The sequence below is a fragment of the Dermacentor silvarum genome, chromosome 7 (assembly GCF_013339745.2).
Source record: "Dermacentor silvarum isolate Dsil-2018 chromosome 7, BIME_Dsil_1.4, whole genome shotgun sequence".
In the NCBI taxonomy this organism is placed as follows: domain Eukaryota; kingdom Metazoa; phylum Arthropoda; class Arachnida; order Ixodida; family Ixodidae; genus Dermacentor; species Dermacentor silvarum.
The window spans coordinates 127,389,939-127,414,438 of record NC_051160.1 but is presented as its reverse complement, the minus strand read 5'-3'; the positions used below and the strand labels follow the sequence as shown (position 1 = coordinate 127,414,438).

General features: G+C 42.9%; 2 protein-coding genes across 2 annotated transcripts in view; both read left to right on the top strand.

Moving 5' to 3' along the window:
* Positions 1-24,500, top strand: part of LOC119459162 (putative phospholipase B-like 2) — a 554,157-nt gene that overhangs the window by 138,727 nt on the left and 390,930 nt on the right. The window lies entirely within an intron of this gene.
* LOC125946969 (uncharacterized) overlaps positions 1-24,500 on the top strand; it is a 30,496-nt gene that overhangs the window by 825 nt on the left and 5,171 nt on the right. The window contains exons 2-3 of the mRNA XM_049671202.1: positions 9,973-10,102; positions 14,290-14,435. Coding sequence (XP_049527159.1) covers positions 9,973-10,102; positions 14,290-14,435 — 276 coding nt within the window. The remainder of the gene's footprint in view (positions 1-9,972; positions 10,103-14,289; positions 14,436-24,500) is intronic.

Genomic DNA, 24,500 nt, shown 5'->3' with positions numbered 1-24,500 from the left:
TGGCAATTCTTCAAATCAACTCGGCACTGGAGAATACTCGAAGAAACTGCTTATGATTTCCTACTTCTGCACTTGTTAGTAACATAAACAATGCCTCATTACTTGCAATTCCAACAATTAGCTAGCGTTCTGACGTCGCTTTAAGGTAATGTTGACACTGTCTGAAAAACTCAAAAAGTATTAGGTTCTCTGTATGATTCGTAAAATATTCACTCTCAAGGATTACCATTCGTTCTGCATAGTAAAATCGCGCTATTCGGTGCATTTCTGTCACGTGCATGGCGGCGGAATACACACCTATGGCTTGCCGCTTCGGTCTAAATTCTGCACTCTCTGCAATGATTGGTGTCTGTGAATGATAAGACAAAAGTCCCAGTACCACGTCAAGCCGCCATCATCATCAAGCTGACCTCCTCGCTGTCATGCGGTCACCGTGGTGTATTGTGCTTCTTATCGTCGTACTCATGCAGCGCTTGCTTTGATTGCCGTCATTTTGGTTAGTTGAGCTAGTACTCTTTTTAGCGTGACATGAAAGTACAGGTAAGAATAAAATACTGACAAAACAGACTATCTGGTAGTTTCTTTAGTAGTTGTGGCATTGTCGCGATCTCTGTTACCGCTACCAGCGGTAAGCTGTGTTGGAGTTCTGAGAAAATAAGAGGCGGTAAAGGTGTGGGAAAATCAACGTAGTGGTGGTCGTCATTGCTATCTTCCTACAGGTGTCATTAGTCATTCCCGTCATCATTCTTGTGCCTTTAGTTAGTACAACTTCTGCATGCGGCTGTACCCGCCGGGCTACTCGACTTAGTATCCGATACTAAGAAACTCCTTTATTGATTACATCATGAGACTTTCTAGCTCATCCAGTGAGACTTTCATCGCATGCCAACTTGTGTGATCGCTTAGTGGTATCGCATTCCACACATATGTGCAGCTCACCTCATTGGCCCCATTATTATTCTAAGGGCGGGCGATTCTTGACCTTGTCTTCTGTTGCATAGGTGAAGCAGCATTTTCACATGGATATTGTTAAATTCAGTTTTCATTCAAGCCTCTAAGCAGATAAGGAAAAGCCTTAAAGGAGAATGTTTGGTCGAAATCATTCTCTCACACTCTCCGATAATGATCTCACACTTTCTCCGATAATGAGAAAAAGCGCTTAGGGCACATAACACGCATTTTCTGAAGCTTTAAATTATCATTTAGTAAACGCTGATCTAGCGCACTTGATCTGAGCAACAATCAGCTTGTTCTTTGAGGCAACCGTATGAAATTGAAAACCTGTTTACATCCAGCTAATTGAGAAGTAGTTCGCTGGAGTCCGTGGTGCATTTAAGATAAATTCGTCTTAGAAAATCAATTCCCTGAAGTAGTATTATCAATACAAACTTATGCTAAAAAACAATTCACGGGCGCCAATTTTGGGCAGACGGAGAAAAGGATACAGAAAAACACGCAAAACATGAACATTGGCACAAGGCATGAATTCAATGTGAATTAGGGCAGAAACTAGAGCACCATAGGTGGCCGGCCGCAACAATAAGCCTGAGGAAAGAATGCATATGGTTAACACAAACGCCCAGAGGATGAACAGGGCTGCGTGTACATATTTGGCAGGCAAATGAGAAAACCTGATTAATTGGGGGCAATTGTTAATAACTGTGCTCAACCGTTACCAAATTTAAGCGTCCTGTGCATTCCGGCTTCGAGTCGTCTAAGATTGCCACTGGTAAATCAGGTCCCACAATAGTTGCAATCAGCTAACCCACCTTACATGTTCGATTGCCACACTATCTGGTACATTGGGTCCTATTCTTTGTTTGCCATATTGTGTTACTTCATTGCATTCCTTTATGAATCTTATTGCCGCGACCACCGGTCGTCTAACTTTTGACCTTCACCTTGAATCGCTGCCCTGTTCAACGGGAAGTTCAAGTTCGACGTTCGGCCGTTGGGTCCTTCCCTTGCACCGACTTAAATCGGTGCTGGTAAACGTGTTTCTCAACACGTGCAACAAATCAGTCCAGTTTTGTCGTTTATATAGATTACAGGCCAAATGCCATCGCCCAGCGAAGTAAGTGTTTTAGATCAACATTTCGTGAGCCGACCGCTTAAATACAAGCAACTTTCCTAATCTCCTACGCTGCCAAATCATCTGCCTTCGTCTGCGGTTCTATCCTTGACCCCATTATGGCAGTCTCATGAACTGTATACTAGCTTCTCTACGCATTACTTCCAATTCTTAGCAGTACAGTTTGTGCAACTTATATCCTACGGTGTGTTTGCATCTTTTGGCCCCGATCCTGACTTGGATCTTGAGTCTACTGTATAGTATGAACTATCTGAATTAGCCTTCTAATCAATACTAGCGTCTCCCTGTCTCTAAACGTTTGAGAACAAATTTTCTGCTCCGTCGCTCGATGAATAGTGCAGCTTCTGGAGCCCGGCATTAGTCGTCCAGTTTCAGACGCGCAGGATAGCACTGTCAAAATGGATTGTAATGCTTAGCCTGCTTTATGCCTGTATATATATATATATATATATATATATATACAGGGTGTTTCAGCGAACACTTTCAAAGTTTATTTAATGTTGCCTGTGGCAGATAGCCCAATTCTAGTTACTGAGCTGGTTTACTTGAAGAGGCGGACATTACTTGCACAAAAAATTGAAATGCATAATCGACTAACTAACAAAATTTACTAATTATGTTTTGAAATAATTACCTGATGGCCCATATTGCATTTTACAAATTGTAGCCGTGGAGTTCGCAAGACGGATCCACTTAGAAATAATTCTCAGGATGACACCGGAGAAATGCATTAGCGTTCCAGTTGATTTTGTGCTTCAATGCAAAAACTACGTTTTGTTAAGAACCTAACTGGAACGCCAATGCATTTCTCCGCCAAGTTCGGGAATTAATATCTCGAAACTGGTGTCATCCCGAGAATTCGTTCCAAGTGTATCCGCCTTGCGAAATCCACGGCTACCATTTTTAAATTGGAATATGGGCCATCAGGTAATTTGTTAAAAACTTAATTAGTGAATTTCTGGTAATTTTTCGATTATGCATTTCAATTTCTTGTGCAAGTAATGTCCACCTCTTCGAGTAGACCAGCTCATGAACTAGAATTGGGCTATCTGCCACAGGCAACCTTTAAGAATTTTTGAAAGGGTTCGCTGAAACACCCTCTATATGCAGGGTGTTTGCACAAGAAATTGAAATGTACAATTCAATAATTACCAATAATTCACTAATAAATTTTTTAACTAATTACCTGATGGCCCATATTGCAATTTATAAATTGTAGCCGTGCAGTTCGCAAGGCCGATCCACTTGGAACGAATTCTCGAGATGACGCCAGTTTTCAGATATTATTTATCGAACTTTGCGGAGAAATGCATCGGCGTTCCAGTTAGTATCATAACAAAACGTCGCTTTATACATTCAAGCACAAAATTAACTGGAACTAAAATGCATTTCTCCCCAAAGTTCGGGAATTACTATCTCGAAACTGGTGTCATCCTGAGAATTAATTCCAAGTGGATCCGCCGTGCGAGCTACCACAGGCAACCTTAAATAAATTTTGAAAGTGTTCGCTGAAACACCCTGCATATATATATATATATATATATATATATATATATATATATATATATATAACACCAGTAACATAAGGTGAAATTCGGCCTGGTCAGGTGGCTCACCTGAAAACAACACTATGGCCTGTTGAAATGAATTGCCTGAAGAGGTGTGCAGTACCTACACAATAAGCTGCAATATATAGTTACCTAAATAACAAACTAACACTAAGTGTTTTTATTACTCCTTTGAGGCCACATGCGGAAACGTAAAGTTAAATTTGAGCAATAGTTTCGTCATGCCTGTTAAGGAGGAAACCTAAGATGAGCCAAACTTTCTAGATATCACTTACCAAGATGTCCTAAAAATAAACTGTCGTCAAAAACCATGGAGGACGCTCAAGCTTCGCCTTTAATAGTGGAACGCGATAGCGTTATCGGGCGCCGTTGACGTCGACACCTACACCGTATTTTCTGAGACCCGGGGCCCGATAGAAAACAATGGTGGGCCGATCCCGGTGGCCGTGCAGGCGTGAGCAATGCCTCATACCCCCGTAAGGCACAGGCTACAAGCAGTGACTCATCAATGGTTCATATCGCCGTAAGCAATTGACTTTGCGAAAGTCAATTAGTTTAGTAACGCCTTTGCGCCACGCAGAGGGCCTCCGTGGTAGTGGTTAAGGATGATTTTCTCACGATAATTAATCTCACGAACCGATTGCCTTGTGGCCACTTGTTCCAGCTGAATTACATTATACTTCTTGCTCCTAATATTATTAGTAGTAATATTATTATGACTATTATTTCGTTCAAAAACAACCAAAAATGCCGTTTGGCCCGAAGTGTCAAGTCCTGCAAGGAATACGATGGTTTCGTGTTGCGCTTTAACTTCTCTGGCTATGCGTTGGTCCAATAACGCGGACACGATAAATGCAAGTGCGCCCAAATTTCTGGCACCCTTAAAGGCTTTGATATGCCATTAAGGCCTGTAACGACATCGCACAAGCGGAACTACGCTGCCCGTAAGGAGCCGCGCCAGTAAAATTACTTCACATTCAGGTTTGAGCACTGATATTGCAGCGAAACTGTAAGCCTCTCGTTGGTCGGCATTTTCGTAACAGAAATATGGGCCGATCCCAGAGGTAGTGCAACACACGGGCCGGATATATGTTATCTATATATCTATCCATCCATCTATCTAACGTAGAAAAGCAAAATCATTTAATATCAACGTTTCGGACGGACACTCGTCGCATTGTCATCGTAACTCTATCGTCGTCGAGCAGTCGCCATACCACTATCGCGATGCTCATGGCCGACATGCCGGCGTGATCATTTCATCGTCATAATTCCAGGGGAGGTATTCTGTAAGAGGCCACCTAGTGGACATCTCCATTTGATCTGTTCTTTAAATTCTGATTGGCTGGGCTGGTGTGCGCTTCAGCAGGAGCCAGGCGCCACAGCCAATCGGCACCTAAGCAGCAGAGGAAACTGACATGTTCACTAGGGGGACTCTTACAGAATACCTCCCCAGCTTCGTCGTTTCACTCTCGTCGTGTCGTCGTCATCATGCCTTGTACGCTGAGTCAGTGGCCTAAATTGTCTAAATAGCTTGGCCCATTAAGCCAAGGTGGCATGCCGTCGTGGCCGCTATATCGTCGTAATTCCAGGTTTGTCATCCTGCTCTAGTTGTGGCGTCGTCGTCAGACATCGTTCCAGTGACGTCATTCTGTCTTTGTCGTTCTATCGTAATCGGGCTGTCATCGCTTAATCCGAATTATACCGCCGTTGCCGATGCAATCGTCGCCCTTGCGTCATCGTCAGACAGTCACTCTCAAGCACCCTGTTGTCCTGCGGTTGACGTCATTCCGTTCTGGTTGTGCCATCGCCGTCATTGCAGCTTTGTCAGGCTGTTGTTGTCAAGCCATTGTCGACATACATTCGTCGTCATCCCGTTGTCTTCATGCCGGCGTCGTCACTATGTGCTTGAACACCATCGGTTATTTGACAATCGTTATCTTGTTGTAGTTACGTCGTCGCCATCATACCGCCCTTGCCGTTTCCTCATCATTCCCTCTTCGCCTTTCCATCGTCGGCACTGCGTCGTCCTAAAGTAGTTGACATGCCGGCATACCCATTCGCGGTTTTGGCATGGGAGTTCGACAGCAATGTCGACTGATACTAGAGACAGTGCATGTAGTATACGCGGTGATCATTTTTTGAGATCTGCGTTATTTTTAAAAATCGCCTGTTGCAGATAACACAATTGTAGTCCTTGATCTATAGGTTATTCAGAGAGGTGGACATTACATGCCCGATAAAGCAAAACACATTCAAATAATATGCAAACTTCTCTAAATAACGTCTTAGTTATTTCATTTATGGCACATGCTGAAATTTACGAATTGTGGCCAGTGAGTTTGCAAGGAGTGTCTACTTGGAATTAACTTCCACAATGACAGCTGTTTGGAGATTTTCGCAATCAAACTCGCCGTAAAAATGCACTCTTATACAACTGCCTTTTTACAAAACGCACTGTTAGGCAATGAAGCGCAATAGTAACTGCAACGCCTATGTATTTCGGCCCACACTTTGCGAAATAATATCTCGGAACTGGGCTCATCGTGGAAATTGATTTTAAGTCGGTACGTTTTGCGTACTTAAGGCTACAATTCGTAAATTTAATGTGTGCCTCAAATTAAATAGTTAGGAAGGTAATTAGTTCATTTTAGTTGATTAGCTCAAGATGTGCTTCGATTTCTCGTGCTAGTAATGTTCGCCTATTCGAATAATCCACCTCAAAGACAAGAATTAGGCTATCTGCTACAGGCAATTTTTAAAAACGCTGTACAACTTTAAAAAATTTATTAGCGTAGCTTACACTATAGCGGCGCAAGGCTAAAGAAACAGCGGAGCTGATCGGCACCAAGGTAATCCTGGCCTAACAGGCTATCCTTTTCCGGAGTTTATTGATTATTAATCGATAATTGATTACCTATTTATTGGCTATCGCAAGGTATTGGCCCCGTATTTGGGCTAGGCGGAGCAATACCATGTCATCCTCAGCATTTTCCGGAATTTATTGATTATTGATCGATTATCAATTAGCTATTGATTGGCTGTTGCAAAGTGAAGCGAGGCGCAGCTGGTCGCACTGACGTCATCGGCAGCGCGGGGGCAGAAGCGCTAGGCGAAGTGTGGCGCAGCTGTGCGCAGTGACGTCATCGCAAGGCGCGTTTCTGCGAATTTTACGCGAGGAAACGAAAAGCTTAAACAGCTCCGCTGTTAAAAAGCAGTTTTGCTCGAAAGGCGAAGCATCGACTCGATAGCAAGCTAGTGGAGAGCTATACGAAGCAAGGATAGCAGGCTTATCGGCCGTATAAGCTTGTAAACGTAGCCATACTAAGTAAATTAACAAGCATGGTGTCACGTGCGCACACGCAAACATGAACGCATCTCACTCGAGAGAGTAAAACTTTATTGGGAAAAGGGGGAAAAAAAGAGAAGGAAATGACCGCGGAAACTTGCTGTCAAAACGTTGTGTGAGCAGTGTTGCGGAATTGGCACCCCCATTTCATTCCAATTCCATTCCGGGGATTTAGAACTTGCCGCGACTCCATTCCTTTCAATACCTCGGAATAAAAAACTGAGCTCATTCCCAATCCAGGAATGGCCCGCCAGTTCAATTCCATTTCTGGAATTGCTCAACGTAGGAAATGTATCTTGATAGCTTTATCAAGCTACCGAGAACGCACCATAGAGCGTTAGATGCATCAGACTCGTTAAGAATTGAAAAAATACGCAAAACACATTTCCAAGGTCGAGGAATAGCAGCTTGTGACATATCCCGTGTAGTACAATCACCCTACTAATTCCCATAGGGGAGTTCTCCCGCTACCTATAGTATTTGCATGGTCAGTATGTTTCAACAGCTTGTGATGCTTTATATTGTTTAAGCTTAAATGTGTTAGTGCTAAAATGACGACATAGCGTATTTTTATGCGGACAAAAGTAGTGTTCAAGAAGACCTTATATTCACTAAGCAGTTTTGACACGCGTCTGGAGCGGTCTGGAATATTGAGCAAACTAAGATTTGGTTAATGGGGTACAGAACCCTCCAGATCTGCTGGTATTCGATGAAACAGTGCACCGCTCGAGCACCTTGTCGTGACTTTGCATCAAATACGGAACACTGGGCCGAACTGCTCGTCAGCACTCACGCATTACAAGCGCGCTTCGCAAGCATGGGTGGGGTGAGGAGAACTTTCTGTGTTCCCCTCTGCACGGGAATGAAATGTCTTCCTCGTCGCAAAGCTTATTTACGTGCGGCAGGTACTAAACTGCGCGCGAGGTAGAGTTCAGGCTGAGCATAGAGTATTCGCGAACTTGTGTGGGGGTCTCAATGGGAACCAATGCGCAGGGATAATTTGTTTCTCCATTCAGTATCTGGTGGGACAATGCATTTGTTTGTACACTAACTTATGACTCGGATTTTATTTTACAAATTGGCAGATCTTGCACACTTTTCCACCACAACAACCCGTGGCTCTAACTAAGGGTGGACCTAGAGAATGCGTTGTGGCCTTCGACTTCAAAAAAAACATGTACTCAGGCTTACATGACGAATTTGAGCACGATATTACAGAAGTAGCCATGCTTCGCCAGTAGCCAGCCGTTCCGCGATGCTTCGCCTTTTGATTTGTAGGTTGATTCTACTATCCCTGAGCAGTTACCGAAGTGGTACATGAAGGAACATTCTCCGCACACCAGCCCTTTTTCACAACTATCTTTACAAACAGGACATGCATCGTCCTCTGAAAATGGCATGTTTGCAAGGAAAACGCACACACAAAAAAGAACTACAGGAATACAGCAATGGCAGCACCAGTGCCGACAAGAATAAGAGGAAACTAGTAGCAACCTACAGAACTGGTTCCAACTAACCTGCAATTTGCAGAACAGAAGTTTATTCTGTTGCGTGCGCAAGATAAAGCCGCGATCGCCGGCTCAGCCTCGCACGCTTTCACTCGCACGTGCAGAATATGGCGCCCGGCGACAATGTTATCGCCCTTGGACTTTATACGCAACCTCACGGCGAAGATGACGGCGACGGCAGAAATGCGCTTGGAGTGTCCATATAATTGCTATCGCAATAAAATGATCACCCCGAATACCCGAAGCAAGGAATGTCTCAGAAATGACTACTATAGGTATTATATAACCGTGTATTTAGCAATACGGTGTGTCACTACATTTATTGAATGCTAATCACATTAATGTCGACTGTCATTGTGAGATGAATTGAGTGAGTGAAGCAACTTTATTGAAAATCCTGCAAATTGATGGCCTGCCGTAAAATTTAACCTTGCAAATATCGGTCGAGTGTAAAATCATAGTGGAGAGAGAAAGAGCGCAGTGCCTATAGCATGTGTGAGTGAAGGTGTTTTATGCAGATTTTACGTATTTATGCAAGAAGACGCTCGTGCACGCAACAACAACTAGCTGTTTTGGGCATGGCGGATATAGTTGAAGAATTATGTTTTTTTTTACGTGCCACAACCACGATCTGATTATTAGGCACGCCGTAGTGGGGACTCTGGAATAATTTGCAACACCTGGGGTTCATTAACGTGCAACGAAATCTAAGTACGCGGATGTTTTCGCATTTCGTGTTTACACGCGTGATTTCGCACCTCGTGTTTAGCAGCGTAACACCATAGCCACAAAGCAACGGATATATTACGCCATCAAGTTAATGCAAGCTTGCTGATCTTGTTCAGGCAGCTTTTTCTCTGGTTTCCTGGGAATAACATAAGCATTACACAACAAATAAAACTATAGTATTGCATGTGCCTTGCATTCGTAAAATGTCTGGTAAAGCGCATTGATAGTTCGGAGATTCAAAGATTCATAGTTCAAAATGCTGTGATAGCTCAAGACACTGCATGTACCCTCCCATCATTTTAGTTATGAAGTTCTTGGAGGGGTAGTGAAAGTTGAGGTTTAACCGTTTGTGGTGAAGCGAACAATATTTAAGCTCAAAATCAAGAATCGCTGCTTATTGATCGCCTGCAAGTGAACACAGTTGTGGTGGATCTGTCAATCACATATAGTTGAACAATTGTAATTGTAATTTTTCTAAAAGAATTCCGGGCCCTCAAACAAAATTATTCTTTTAGCGGTCACTAGAACTTGATGTTTTGTTTCAAATGCAACAAATTTCATTAAAATGAGTCTATGAGTTGTCTCATAAAAGCGTCACTGCGCTTTACATGCATTTGAGCAGGCGGCATCAGAGTTGACCCTAAGCCAAAGCTCCCCTAAGTAGTTTCCACAGCCAAGTTTAGTGAGTATAAATATTCATCCTGTTTCATTCGTACAACTATACAGGTGCATTCTGCGCTCATCTAAAGGCTGGCTGTAAAGTGGAGACTCTGCGGGCTTGTGGTGAGGACTACGTGCCCTATGGAAATCAAACACATTTGGAAGTCTCGGGGCCGACATTTATGAAAGCCTGCAAGTAAGTATGGAAAACTTCCGTATTTTCCACACTAAAAAGGCTATAAGTAAGAGAATCAACTCAACTTGAACAATCTACGTATTGCGAAGTAGTGAGCGAGGTGTACTTTATATGGCTCTTGATACAGATCTCATGAATAAAAGCTGGAGAATACATTGCCTTAAAGGGACACTAAAGAGAAACAGGAAGTTCAGCTGGAATAAAAGAGGGACCTTCAGGAATGCATGCAGTTTTTGTTGGGTGCAAAAATATGAGTTATTAGCGGAGAAATTCGTAATCAAACACGAAATATCTCATCCTCAATTTCTCTCACCCCAGATTTGGCGCTGAAGCAGTGTCGTCACAGATTTCATTGCTCTCAGCGAATCAGAATGCGCCATGATACGTCACCGCTTGCGTAAACGGCCGAGGCGCTGGATGCATCATGGCTGCATGCATGGTCGCTGCGTTTGCGTTCGCCGCGATGGATACCGTTACTGCCGCTGAACCTTGCAACGAAGAGCTCGCTAGGGAAGCAGGACTGCATTTCAGCGATATTCAGTGAAACGTAGCGCGAAATGATCCTCCGTGCTCGAGCGGTAGGTGTTTCCGCTTGCGATGGCGGTGAGCCGCCGGCCGCGCCAGCGGAAAGCAGAGCTTCGTTTTCGTCGACGGAAGGCGAAGCGTCCGGTCCGCCAGGCGACGATGTTCCCGACAAAACAAGCGTAGAAAGTCGCGCACGTACTGGGTATGGTTATTTCGTGGCTTTATTTAATGACATTCAGCACTCACCGAGCCGCCAGTTTGCTGCTGCAGGGGCACCGGTAGGGGGTTTGATGAAGGCCGCATTGAGGGAACAGCTGCTCGAGAAAGGACTGGCGTCTGGGGCACGCGAAGATACTTTCTGAGGGCATGATTATACACATCATCCGAGGACGAGAAATGCAGAGAGCACAACATCGGTTTCTCTGGCTCTATTGCCGTTTTATAATCGGCAGAGCAATGAGCCATTGCGAACGCCATGGAGCCGGGGCTCACCGCGCGACACCACATGAAAGGACACAATCGAGTCAAAACTGCCGCTGCCCCTGAGCAAGCGCCTTGGGCCATTAATACAGCCCTCAACACTACACACACGAGGCATTTTCTGGCTGTTTCCCGCGAAGTCAACGTTTTTCGAGCCACGCAACACGCAACGAAACACCGTAGAGCGGAACAGGCGCGCGCGACGATGCATTGACAAAAAACGAAACTACGAAACTATCATGACCGGATGTATCGCCATGCCATTTTTTCTTATCTATTTAATTTTGTGCTGAACTTGTACTTTCTTGCTTGAAACGGTTTAAAAAGTTGGCAAATGCTGTTTATGTAAGTTTAAGGTGTATTTCATTTTGCGTTTTATTAACAGCGATAAATCGCTCTCGCCCGATCGCGACCGGCCAGCATTTGTAATCTCCGACGTCACGAACGTGTAGTGCGGGAAATTCAAGGGGCGTCAGCACCTATCCTTCAGTTTTTCGCAATTTTCTCGCTTATTAAACATCTGTTTGCAGTAAGAATGGTATGGCTGTGATCGTGAAAGGATAATCTGCCATTTAAGCTCAACTTCCGGTTTCTCTTTAGTGTCCCTTTAAGTTTCTTCCTCTTACGCGGTTTTCAAGTATGAAGCCGCATGATTAGCTCACTTCCATACGTTAGCAGTGCTGGTGGAATATTATGGCTGGCAATATAAGGGTAGTCGTATTATGGCGCAATATAACGCTTCGTAAGAACAGATGGGGATGGCGCATGTTTGCTAGTATTAACGATGACAGTCGCATACAGTTCCACCACAATATGCTGTCGTGGCATCTTCTTGAAATAACAATTCACCATAAGAGCGCAAACACAGTCCAGACATGCATTTCGGAAACATCTCTACCAGAAAAGCCGCTCGTGCATCGCGAATATGCTTGGTAAGTAAAAAAAGGACGCTAGAAAAAAAGTTAGGTGCTGACGCCGCCTTGAAGTTGCGGCACAATATTTCCATAACGTCATGAATCATGACGCCACGAGTTTAGTTGATTGTCTAACGGTAAAGATGCGCTGCATTGTATTTTCTTACAGCGAAAGATGAACATCGGAATTTTCAATAACTTATGGTGACTTACAATGGCTGAAATAAAAAAAGAAATTGCTGGCTCTCCTGTAATCGAGAGTAGATATAAGCTTGAAATGGCTATCATATATGGCGTGTTTTGCTGCCTTCAACCGCGTTTCTTGTTACAACAGGCCGACGCGCTTAGCGTCTGTAGCCGCTTTTCAAGCGAAGCTTGTCTTGCCTAACAAGTGTCGGCACCGTTGTAGGTTGACCGCAAAAAAACCGTCTCGCGCTTGTGAAACACGTAAGGCGCGCGCCCGTAACACGTGACGGGAGCACCCAATCAGGATAAGGGCAAGGAAAGGAAAGGGTTTTGCGTGTGTTGCGTTGGGTGGCCTAAGTTGAACGCCTGGCAAACGGGCGGGAAGACCACGCGTTGTTCGGTCGGTGGCGGAACAGGCAGCTTTCGACGAAAAACACCGCCAACGTCGCCGGGCGCAGGCTGGCGCACGGTGTGCGGATCTTGCGTTCAAGGCAGCCCACGTCCAGGCTCGGTTACAGCGGCAGGCAGCGGATCCCACGTTTAAATGTCCCTCATACCGAAGTCCAGCGTCAACGAAGGTCAGCGAACACCGAGGGAACGCGACACCCAATTTTGAGGGTACGACAAGCTTAAATTTTTTCTGGTGCATCGAAGTGGTCTGCTGCAAGTTTGCGCCTCATGTCCTCGTCTCTGCCTATTGAGCATCGCTATTGGAAATGACACATTAAACTTCAGCGTACTAGAAGTTACAGATTGAGTGATAGTGGGAAGAAACATTAGGAAGAACGCAGAAGCAGTATTTTTTGTAACTTGCTTGGAGAGTAACTAGCGTATGTAATGCGGTCCTACTCAAAGGGTTGAGGGCCCGAGACCGCATTTTTTTATTTACTGGTTGCCCGGATGATCCCGTTTTGTTCTCGCAACTTGCCGGCATGTTCTCTCTGTATAATAAAGAAACCAAGTTATTGAATAGCGCGATAAGCTGACACCCTTTCACCACTTGTACGCGTCACATGATCCCATTCAGTGCATATTTATTCACTTGTAAGAAAAAATAGACCACTTCTCAGTCAGCACTCGCATCATCTACTTCCTCTGTCCGGGTAGCGCTGCCCACCCTTAGGAACATGTTCAGTTACCAACTTGCCCAGCCTGCTGAGTTAATTCAGAGATGAAAAAGTTGCGTTTCTTCGAATTTCTTGCTGCAGCCGAATCGAGAATCCACGCCCAAATTTTAACAAGGTTGTTCAAAGAAAATATATTCTATCTGATCTAACATGCTGATAAAAAAACAACATGCAGACTAATGAACGAAACACTTAATTGCTTTGTCTCTTTTACAGCGAAGCTGTTAAGGGCTCAGTCTCCGATGATCGTGTCCGCGTGTAGAAAAAGAACTCTCATTGGCCGTATGCTGTATGTGCGAGAGCGCGCTTTTAAAGGAAGCGAGATCACGCGGAGAGCAATTGTGACTTCTTCCGTCGCGCGAAAGGCCGTGGGGGGACATGAGGGAGGGAGGGAGTGGAGGCGACGTTTAGCTGCGGCACGAAATGCCTAACTTGCGACCGGGCGTTTTGTTTCGCACTTTTAATATTTCATTCTGAGAAGATTTAACATAAAAGAGATTCGCTGCCAGTGTCTTATTTCATGACATTTCTTTATGGGCTGTCATTCTCAAAATTTTGAGGAGCTGTATGAACTTGGATGTAGCAGCACCAGCAACGCACAGAACTGTTGTCGACGGCGGCGTCGTTTTGCCCGCGTTCGCATCGAACGCGCGCGGCGTTGGTGACGTGTTTAGGAAGAACGTGCCAACCTTTTCCGTACATCCTATGGCGGTGTACCGTAGCGACCATAAGGCCATGGTCCCTGTGGTCACTAAGTAAATGAAAACCACCGGATCATATATATTTCTCATTCTTTAATACTTTAAATGATGAATTACACATGACATCTTAATAGTCGTAATTGTAAATACATAATTCCTACCATAGTACAGCTTCGCTGGTCTTCTATCTCCACCCCAGAGGAAGGGCTGACAGTATTTTTGTTAATGCTCTTTCTTGTGTTAATTTTCTTCAGGCTATACGAGCAGCAGATTGAATGCAGCAAGCAATTTACTAAAGACTGCACGGATGGTGTGCCGAAGGCGGCTGCATTGTTGGGCCTAGAAGCATTCCTGGAGAACGTTGAGGCCATCTGCACCAGCGGTACTAAGCAGTATGAGGGTAAGGAAGCATACTTACGTCACATCAGGGTATTGCGGGACGGCAACGTGGCCGCACAACACATCTATCAATGTGCCACTAATGAAATGCATTTCTACACGGGTTTAGAGCTCCAGTTAACATTTACGATATCGAAATGACTCTGGTCGTCGCAGTCGAAGCACGGCAAGTATTGTGTCCTGCTTTCGATACGATGCGCCAGACGTCAACATTACTGCCTGGAAATCCTTTTCTTTTCTTGGCGCTACTGCGTCCCATGCATAGAATTCATTCGTGTCGTTCTGGCTGATTCTATATATTTACAAGGGGGCCGGTAAAGAGCATCTCTTACAATTCAGTGCCCACAAGTATACGGCCCATGAATTGCCTATAGACACACGACAGAATATGTTGCATGCCTATCGATATTTTCTTATGCTTTCTCATATCATATGCGGTACTATCTATGATGGTTGATTAACAGCTCGAATCAGCAAATCCATAGGCTATTTAGAGAATGTACTCTGGTCAGCAAGTGTTTATGCCACTATTTCAAGTGTCTAACCCGTGGGATTTTGAATACGAATAATTTTTTTATATGTTGAGGCAGCAAAATTTTGACGGTGCTTTCGTGGAAACTGCCACAATGAGCTAAGAATGTCTGATGGAAACAAACATATCTGCTCCAGTGCAATCTTATGTGGTTGAAACCTGCGCGTTAACAAAGAGTGGTCAAGGGAACCTAGGGGCCATTCAACGAGCTATAATAAGGGAGCAATAAGTTACGATTAAAAACTATAAATATGGCCCCGCAGATTAGAGACCTAACAAGCTTAGAATTTTTTTTTCTCTTACAGAACAAATACATAATTATTTAGTCAGGCTGCGTAATTTGGCTAACATTTAGCCCCTGGTGTATTTGCAAAGAAAGATGACAAAGTAGAATGCTAGGAAGGTAAAAAAGGGACTTGAACGACTGCCTTTTGTACGCATATTTAATGAAAGTCTTGGATTCCACGTGACAAAAATACGATCTGATTTGAGGCATGCCGCAAGAGTGCAGAATAATTTTGACCGTCTAGGGTTATTCAATGTGGGCGTAAAAGTATGTATACGAGCGTTTTTGTATTCCAACGCCATTGTAATGCGGCTGCAGGGGCCAGGGTTTAACCCGCAACCTTGCGCTTTGCCATTGTCAATGGAATAGAGCGGCGGGTCATGTTTTGCGTTCCAACATCCATTGGCCCCTTTTGCAGCTACTGGGTTCTCACAATAGACCTCTCCTTGTTTGCAAATAGCGTGACGTCTCTGCGAGGGCCTCTCCCCTCGGCCGCGCCTCCGAAGCGGGCGCTGCTTGGCAAGAAGCGTTCTTCTCCCTGCAGAAGAGCGCTGCTAGTATATCAACTGCCGCGATCGTAAGTCCGGCATATGGCGATTTTTTGAAGTGGCAGCATTTCTGAACTGTGCTTAGGAAGTATAATCGTCCCCGTTTTACCAGTACAACAACGTAGCTTTGTTTCCGAGTGCATGGTTCCCGTAAGTCAGCGTCCACAAACGTCCACAAAAATGTATTACTCCTCCAAAACGAGCATTTTGTCACAGATTGTGCACATTTTCGCGGTGGCAAAGTGCTACTTCGCTAAATTACTGGTCTTCGAACACAAATTTGCATTGCATTGTCGTGAATGCACTGATTTGCGCCCCATTTACACTGTACCAAACGATATACAAGATAAAGATTGCTGCTCTCAACTTTACAAGACCCAAGTTTTGCATGTTTATGTGCATCATCACGACATAGAGTCCGTACCATGAAGGTGAATGCACCAATAACGAAAAAAAAGAAAGTTCAATTTTACTTAAGACCCGTGAGATCTGCGTTAAATTACGATAATTTCAGTGGCTTGCCTTTAGGGCATTCCCCGTGGTTAAATATATACACACAGCTTCGGCAGCGGTCAAAACATCGTAGAAGTTCATTCGTAGCCATACCTCTCACTCAATTTTTTTTGCACACAACGCGAATGCCCCCGAAATACATGCGCTCACTAATCATCGCGTCTCATTAAATCTCACCTGTTCATTAATTACTGTTCCTGAAGTTCTATCGGAGCCTGATCCCTGCGACTGGTTTTATTACACGCAACACGCGTCCACAGTCTCGCAAGCGAGACGTATTGCTTATCGCGTAGTACACAACGGGCGCGCGCACACACAAACATAATGCGGTCCGTTTCCCTACGCTAAGATGAGCCGATATCGTCGCTGTTCTCGCCGCACACTTTACCACAACAAATGTGGCACACATCCATGGAAAAGCCGATATTCTTCATTGCACAGTCCATCCCAGACCACCACCAAGTGGTTCATGATCGCAAGTAAAAAAGGCCAGCGTCGCCACATTTTCATCATGCAGTTTACCACACGCCAATGTTCTCCGACACACATTAATGCTAATCTGGCTGGCAAGAGAATTCTGGAGGTTCAAGTAAAGATAAAAAATAAATAAAAGAAATAAAAACACGCGTCCACATGGCGCCCACCTACACCAAATAAAGCGCGACTGCACCACGCAGAAAGCCGGCGGCGGCTGTTTTTTACCAACCAGAGTCACCGCACCTGCGCCGGTGACGTCATGCTGTGACGTCGCCGGTGTGGTGTGATGTACCCCAGGAGATGTCTATTGAGCCACTCGCCCAGTTCTATATGCTTGTAAAGTAGAGCGCTGCACGTATGAGGCGGTATAATGTTATTGCCAAATTAGAAGCGACATTACGAGTACGAATTCCGAAGGAATAGTGTAAATGAAGGTCATTTAAGGAAGCATTTATCTGCGTAGACACACTGTGACAGAAATTTATATATGTACCTCCCAAGGTGAAATGGTAGCTGCAACCACAGCCTATGTAGTCATGCGCTACGTGTAAACACGAGGGCATTGAATAATGGTCGTATATTTCCATGAACGCAAGCTACGCTAGAATTCATAATGACCACAGCCTCGTTGAAGTGCGACTACATAGGTGCGTAAGTTTCTCCAAGTCCACCGTGTGCGCTGCTTGAAAAAGAAAGAAAGAAAACAAAATAATACTTTTTGAACGCTTCGGAAATCTAGTCACTAGACTTATGCGCAGCGAACCAATAACCCGCTAGATTGATCGGTGAACGTGTTATCGTGAGATAACAATCGCGTGAGTAAATAATCAACATCGCGCCGTAATGGCTTTGATTTCCTTTGTATGGAACTTGTTTTCCTTATATAAAGAGCGTTTTTTTCGTTCTTTTTTGTGTTCTTTTTTTCTGTGTATTGTTTTTTCACGTAGTTTTGGCCATCGTGACCCTAATGTCAGTGCATAAAGACGTGATATCCTAGCGACTACTACGTAGATATATTCTACAGTGTTTTTTTTGGCTAAGCCACCAGTTACGTCAAGCACGTTCATTACCGGTTATTACACCACCCTTCAAACTGGTGTGTTTTAAGCACACGACGTAATTAGATACATCAAAGCTGGGTGAACAGCACCTACAAAGTGGCATGAAAAGCTGATATTCAGCAACATACCTGTGAATTGTCACATTGCCAGAGAAGATGGTCGCTTCCCTATGTGGCATATTAACCCATGTCGCACTGCACGTGGCCTTCCCCACTTTTTATCCCTTCTCAAAACACACGGGCTTCCCATGACACTGATCTTTCCTATATCATTTTATCGCCTTCAGCGAGTTTCATGACGTTGTGCATAATTCAATACTGATGTTGCATGTCAACGCATTTGACAAACGACGTAGTGGATAAACCGTTATACTTACGACAATCTAGGGTTGCTGAATGTTGACCCCAAATACGCTACGGTAGCACTTTCCGCGGCCAGATGAGGTTCCTGAATGTAATGTACCGTGAGCATTTGGAATCTTACCTACACATTTCTGACATTCCTGCTTCTTTTTCTTCATTAAGTCTGCCAAAAAAGCACACACACTGGGTGCTTTAAAGTAACGAACGGCAGGCGCGCTATAAGCGTTACATATCACTAGTTCCGGGAGAGTCGCGAGTGCAGAGATCTCAACAAAGGATACCCATGGAAAGCAGATGGCGAATATTCTTTGCGGACAAGACACACTCCAAAGGGTGTAAACCTTATTACAGTAATAATAATTTTGTTTTATGCACATGTTCTTGATATTTTTAATTTACCTTAGTTTATTTGTACGTTTTAAAAATGTGCTAAAGCAAAGAAGAACATTTCTTCCCCCCAAACTTCTCCCTAGCAAATATTTGGTTCGCCCACAATGCTGCTTGCCACGTCAAGCACTGCGCTGTGTCCCAAGAAGGCGCTGCAGAGCGAGAGAAATACTTGTAGGCGACTCGCTAAATTGTTATGTACGTACCACCTTCGAATTGCTGTCTATTTCTGGTGACACCATGCGTACTTCATTTCACTTTTAAATGCGAAGCATTTCTTGCCGAACATTTGCCACTTTGACAGTATCTATCTATCTATCTCTCTATCTATCTCTCGATCTATCTTTCTATCTATCAATGTATCTGTCTATCTATCTATATATCTATCTATCTAGCCGCCTGCATCCTGGTGCTCTCATGGTCGTTAACTTGGTATTTACCAATATTGGCATGCTATGAAAAGAGTGTATGACGAAGATAGATGAATGGTCATGTCATGAATGTCATGACATGCGTGTCATGTAGGTAATAAAACAGCCGCCTAAAATGACAATGACCCAGCAAAAATACATTAACACTCAATAATCACCGAAATGGGTTCGGACGTGGGTACTAAGGCAAGGAAACACTAAAGCATGATGCTAGAAGTCATGACCATGACTGAGCAATATTGACAATGACTCTACGAAAAAGATCAACAATCAAAAATAACTCAAATGGGTTCTGACGTGGATGCTAAGTGAAGGAAGCACAAAAGGATAATGGTAGAAGTCATAGTCATGAGCATTACTCAGCAAATATGACAATAACTCAGCAAAAGAAGATTAACACTCAAGAACAAATGAAATGGGTTCTGACGTGGGTACTAAGTGAAGGAAGCACTAAAGGATGGTAGTAGAAGTCATAGTTATGAGCATGGCTCAGCCAAAATTGCAATGACCCAGCGAAAAAAGAATAACACTCAAAAACCAACGGAATGGGTTCGAATGTGGTACTAAGTGGAGGAAAAGGCTAAATATCAATGGTTAAAGTAATAGAAATGAGCATGACTCAGCAAAAATGACAATGACTCAGCGTAAAAAGATTAACACTCAGAAACTACCGAAATGGGTTTTGACGTGGGTACTAAGCGAAGGAAACACTTACGTATCATGGTATCAGTCAAAGTGATGAGTATGACTCAGCCAAAAAAGATTAACACTCAGAAATCACTGGAATTGGTTCTGACATGGGTACTAAGTGAAGTAAACACTAAAGGACGATGGTAGATGTCATAAGCATGAGCAGGCTGAGGCTTTCGCCTTAAGGTCTCCTAGGTGTTGCTAAAGGGAGTACTGAGGACTCATGACGTGGTGTCATGTAGGTGATGAACAAGCCGCCTACGTCTTCGTGCTCTCATGGTCGTAGTAACCCGTACCCGTAAGAAACAATATTATTCCCAACTCATTGCCAAAAGCTCTAGGAACTCAAAGCTAACGTGGAAACTCATAAACTCCGTAATGAAGCCCCCCGCTAGCCAATAGACTATGACTGATATAGAAATGATGGGGGGATATCGGCCGAAATTATAGTTTTAACTTTCAACCATTACTTTGGTGGTATCGGCAGAGAAATTGCGGACTCAGCCGTGACGTTCGCAAATTCTTGCTTAGTACTGTTCCGGATAGAGTTGTTCATTCTTTTTGATACATCGACATAACTCCAGCGGAGATTGTCTCAGTTGTGAAAGCCATGCCATGCAAACATAGCACAGGATTTGATGAAATATCACCATTTATACTGAAAAACTGCATAGAATTTATTTGCACACCTTTGGCTAAAATCTTTAATTACGCATTTCACACAGCAACGTACCCTGATGTATTAAAACTAGCCAGGGTGGTTCCAATTCACAAAAATGGCGACCCTACCCTTCCGCAAAACTACCGTCCAATATCTATACTAAGTACCATTAACATAGTATTTGAAAAGCGTATCGCGAAACGGGTACTAAAATTTCTCGATCGAGAATCTGTGTTGACACCTAGCCAACATGGATTTCGGACCAAAAGATCAACTTCCACTGCAGTATTATTTCTTTCAAAAAAGGTAAATTCCTACCTAAATAACAATATGATAGTAATTGGTCTTTTTATTGATGTTATAAAAGCTTTTGACTACGTTCATCATATTATTCTACTTAACAAATTAGAACGTTATGGCTTCCGTGGTGGGTGCCTCGAAATTTTTCGTAGCTATCTTACGAATAGACAACAAGCTGTTCAGTTTTGCAATACTAATTCAGAATTTTTACCAATAACATCTGGAGTTCCCAAAGGGTCAGTATTGGGACCAATTTTATTTCCATTATATGTTAATGATCTGCCATTATTATTACATAACTTCACTCCTGTCATGTATGCTGATGACACTGCTCTCATTTGCGCACACGAGTCCATAGCTGAAGCTTTTCATGCAGCTAACGAAGAAATGAAGCTAATCTGTAATTGGTTTAATTCCAATAAACTGCTCTTAAAAATTAACAACACCAAATATATGGAGTCATTCTTCATACAAAGCTGTAGAACTGGACTCGTGTGTGCTTCTGGCTGAGGGACAGCCCGTAGAAAGAGTCAATAACTTGACATATCTAGGCGTTGTACTAGGTCATCAGTTCAACTGGAAAATGCACATTGACTATCTGTGCAAAAAGCTAGGACCTGTCTGCTTCACGGTTCTCATATTTCGGTTCTCATTTACCTTTGATGAAGCGACATTGAGAACAATTTATTTTGACATATTCCATAGTAAACTATCATATTGTATTGAATCTTGGGGGAACACATAGGATTCTTACATAAAACTGCTTGTAGTTCTGGAAAAACGCGCAATCCGGTTCTTGTCAAACTCAAATTATGCTACTTCCACTAAGCCTCTCTTCTCTCAATACCAAATCATGCCTCTACACCTACTCATAAATTACAAAACAACAATAATGGTTTACAGCTCTTTAAATAATAATGTTCCTCTTCACTGGCCAAATTTTTTGCCTTCGCAATTCAAAACAAGAGGCCATGAATGTGATAACTTTCTTGAACAATTGGTAAAAAATGCGTGAGGAAAAGACGGCTTTCTAGTATCGGAACGTTTTTATGGACCAATCTCCCAGTGCGCGTAAAACAACACAGAGCTTTTCTTACAATGCTTAAACGTTATTACAAAGAACTGTATTAGAGGTTTATATTTTGTTTTGTACGCTAGCCTGACGTGCTGTTAACTGATGAGAAATGTATTACATTTGCAATTTCCTCGTTTTCAATGCTACCTTGACATACTGTTGTATTATATGTATTAGATTTCTAAATTACTTGTTTTTGAATGCTAACTTGATATGTTGTTAAACTAATTTATATACGTGTTTCCTGCCTGCAAACATTTGCATTCTATTGTTGCATGGATCCATACTAGCATAATGCTACGGATCCAGATGTCCATAAACATGTTTTCTGTAGCACCGAGAATTTGTCAAATAAAGTTCAAATAAAGTTCAAAGTTCAAAAAGTTAACTTGGTAGGCTCCCCGCACTTTGCTTCGCATGACATCGATTCCTATAGGGCGTGAGATCTGCTGGCTTTTTTCACGATTATTACTCTTGTATCCCCATCTTTCAACACACACTTTCGTAGTACATACTTTGTGTATAGATATATACATATATAGAGAGAATGAAATCTTGCCTGGCACCTTCAGTACCTTGATACATATTTCGCTGCCAACATTGGTCTTAACAAGCACTTCTTTTCCCGTGTTAAGGTTTTTTAGTAAAATGATGAGCGTTCGATGAATTCCCATTTTCCATGATCTATTAAGAACTTGGAGTGACCACCTGAGTTAAATGCTTTACTATAGTAGATAAAACAAAACTACGCAAGGTATTGGTATTATCTACAAGTTCTCGTCATTCATCCCATGTTCGCGATGTGGTCGTTTTTTGAACCCTTTTTTGAGTCATCTTTCCGTCTATGTCTTCTCTATTGCTTTGAGTAGTCGTTTACATACTTGAGATATTAAAGCAATAGTTATATAGCTTGGACATTTTCTTGCATCTTCTTATGGAGTGAAATAGAAACTGATCCATTCCAGCGTCTTGGCCATTCCGATGACTTCTATATTTGTTTCGCACAATTTAGTGATGACTTGGGTTGATTATGGTCCACTCTCCTGAACGGTTTCAATAAGGATGTTTCTAGACAACTTGGTTTCCCGGCGCGTAAATGCTGTAAAACCCGTACAAGTCATCTTATGAAACGGTTGGAGTCCAAGCTTATATTCGGTATCAACAGAAGACTATTCCTCGATTGTAGATTTCCTGAACAAATTTCCTATGTATTCGTTTTATCTTTTCTTTGTGTTTCCCACCACCGTTAGATACTTTCCCTGCGATTGCATTATTTTGAGGTTGAGAAGCACCAGTAATTGCTTTATCTTTGTTGAAAACGTCTTTTGTTCTGCCTTTCATTTTGCTTTGCTACACTTGTTTACATTGTACCCGTAAGTGCTCTTTTTTGTTTATTCTTCCCTGTTTTTGAAATTTGGCAGTTGTCCATGTTTGTGCTGTTTCACCCATCGCTTTGTCTGACCTCCTTTCTGGCCTGTTCTTTTTTTTCGTTTCCCGTTATAGGAAAGTATTTTTCGGCTCCTTACGTAACAATATTTTTGGTACCGCTCGAAGCCATTATATATCTGGTACCCTGTCAAAATAAGTTTAAATCTTGAAATCGATCGCTAACAGTTACGTTACATTCAGAAGATATGCAACATGGATTAGTTGGTACATGTTTCTTTTAAAAAAAGCATAGTCTAATGCGTAAGTCTGCGATTAGAAGGTAACGGTCTGGTGATCAATCAGCGCGAGACATCGTTTTACACCTAATTACGCAGCTTCTTCATGTATTACTTGCCAAATATTTAGTCTATCTGAATTCTATGCTGACCAGATGGTGTGGTCTCTGTGTATAGGCTGCGTTTGTGCTACTTTAAGGAAGTGTTGCATTAAAGAAGATTGTTCGAAAGCAAAAATTGACAAGGCGATTGCAGTTTTCATTCCAGTGCCGTCCCAAACCAAACTTGCTTGTTTTGCCCAGCGTTCCTTCATTACGAACTTTTGCGTTGAAATCACCTAAGATATACGTATCCCGAATCCTTTTTGGTGTTCTGCTCTCCACCATCTCGCTATTGGCTATAAAATTCTTCCATTTACTGTTCATTAGCTTCCGAAGTTTGCAGCGTATACATTAATTACGGAGTAATTTACTTTTTGAGTTTTTCTCTTGAGTGGGTTATAGCCTAGTAAAACAAATGTTTACCTGATTTCATTACTATAAGTGCTGCATCAATTCATTTCTTTGTCTCGCTGCCCGAGTACGAAATTCTGAAGTTGTTAAAGCAGCCCGTGCTTGTTCATTTCTATGGGAGTAGCGATGCGGGCATGTTGGTTCATCATCTTGAAACTATATAGTTGTAGCGCGGCTAGGTAAAAAGAACACGAGAAGGCACAAAAGATTTTGTGCATTCTCGTGTGGAAAAGCGCAACAGGTATGTATTCCTTTCTGGCTTCACATGTCCAAGATATTTGTTTCAGCTCTAATTGCACGAAAAGAAATATTCGTCTTTACCTTATCTCCTTTTGCTATTTCTAACTTTTTTGATAGATGCTTCTTAACGTTCCAAATACCTGTTCTAAGGCTCTTAGATTACTGAGCTTTTCTTTTGGAACTGGAAAGTTCAGCCACTGGACTTCTCGGAGGCTTTCATCCAGAAACGTCATAACGCACACTCCTACTTGATACAACTCTGAGCGCTTCCACACAAACACATGAGTTGCCTTCATACCTAGAGGACTCATCCTCCAACAACACATC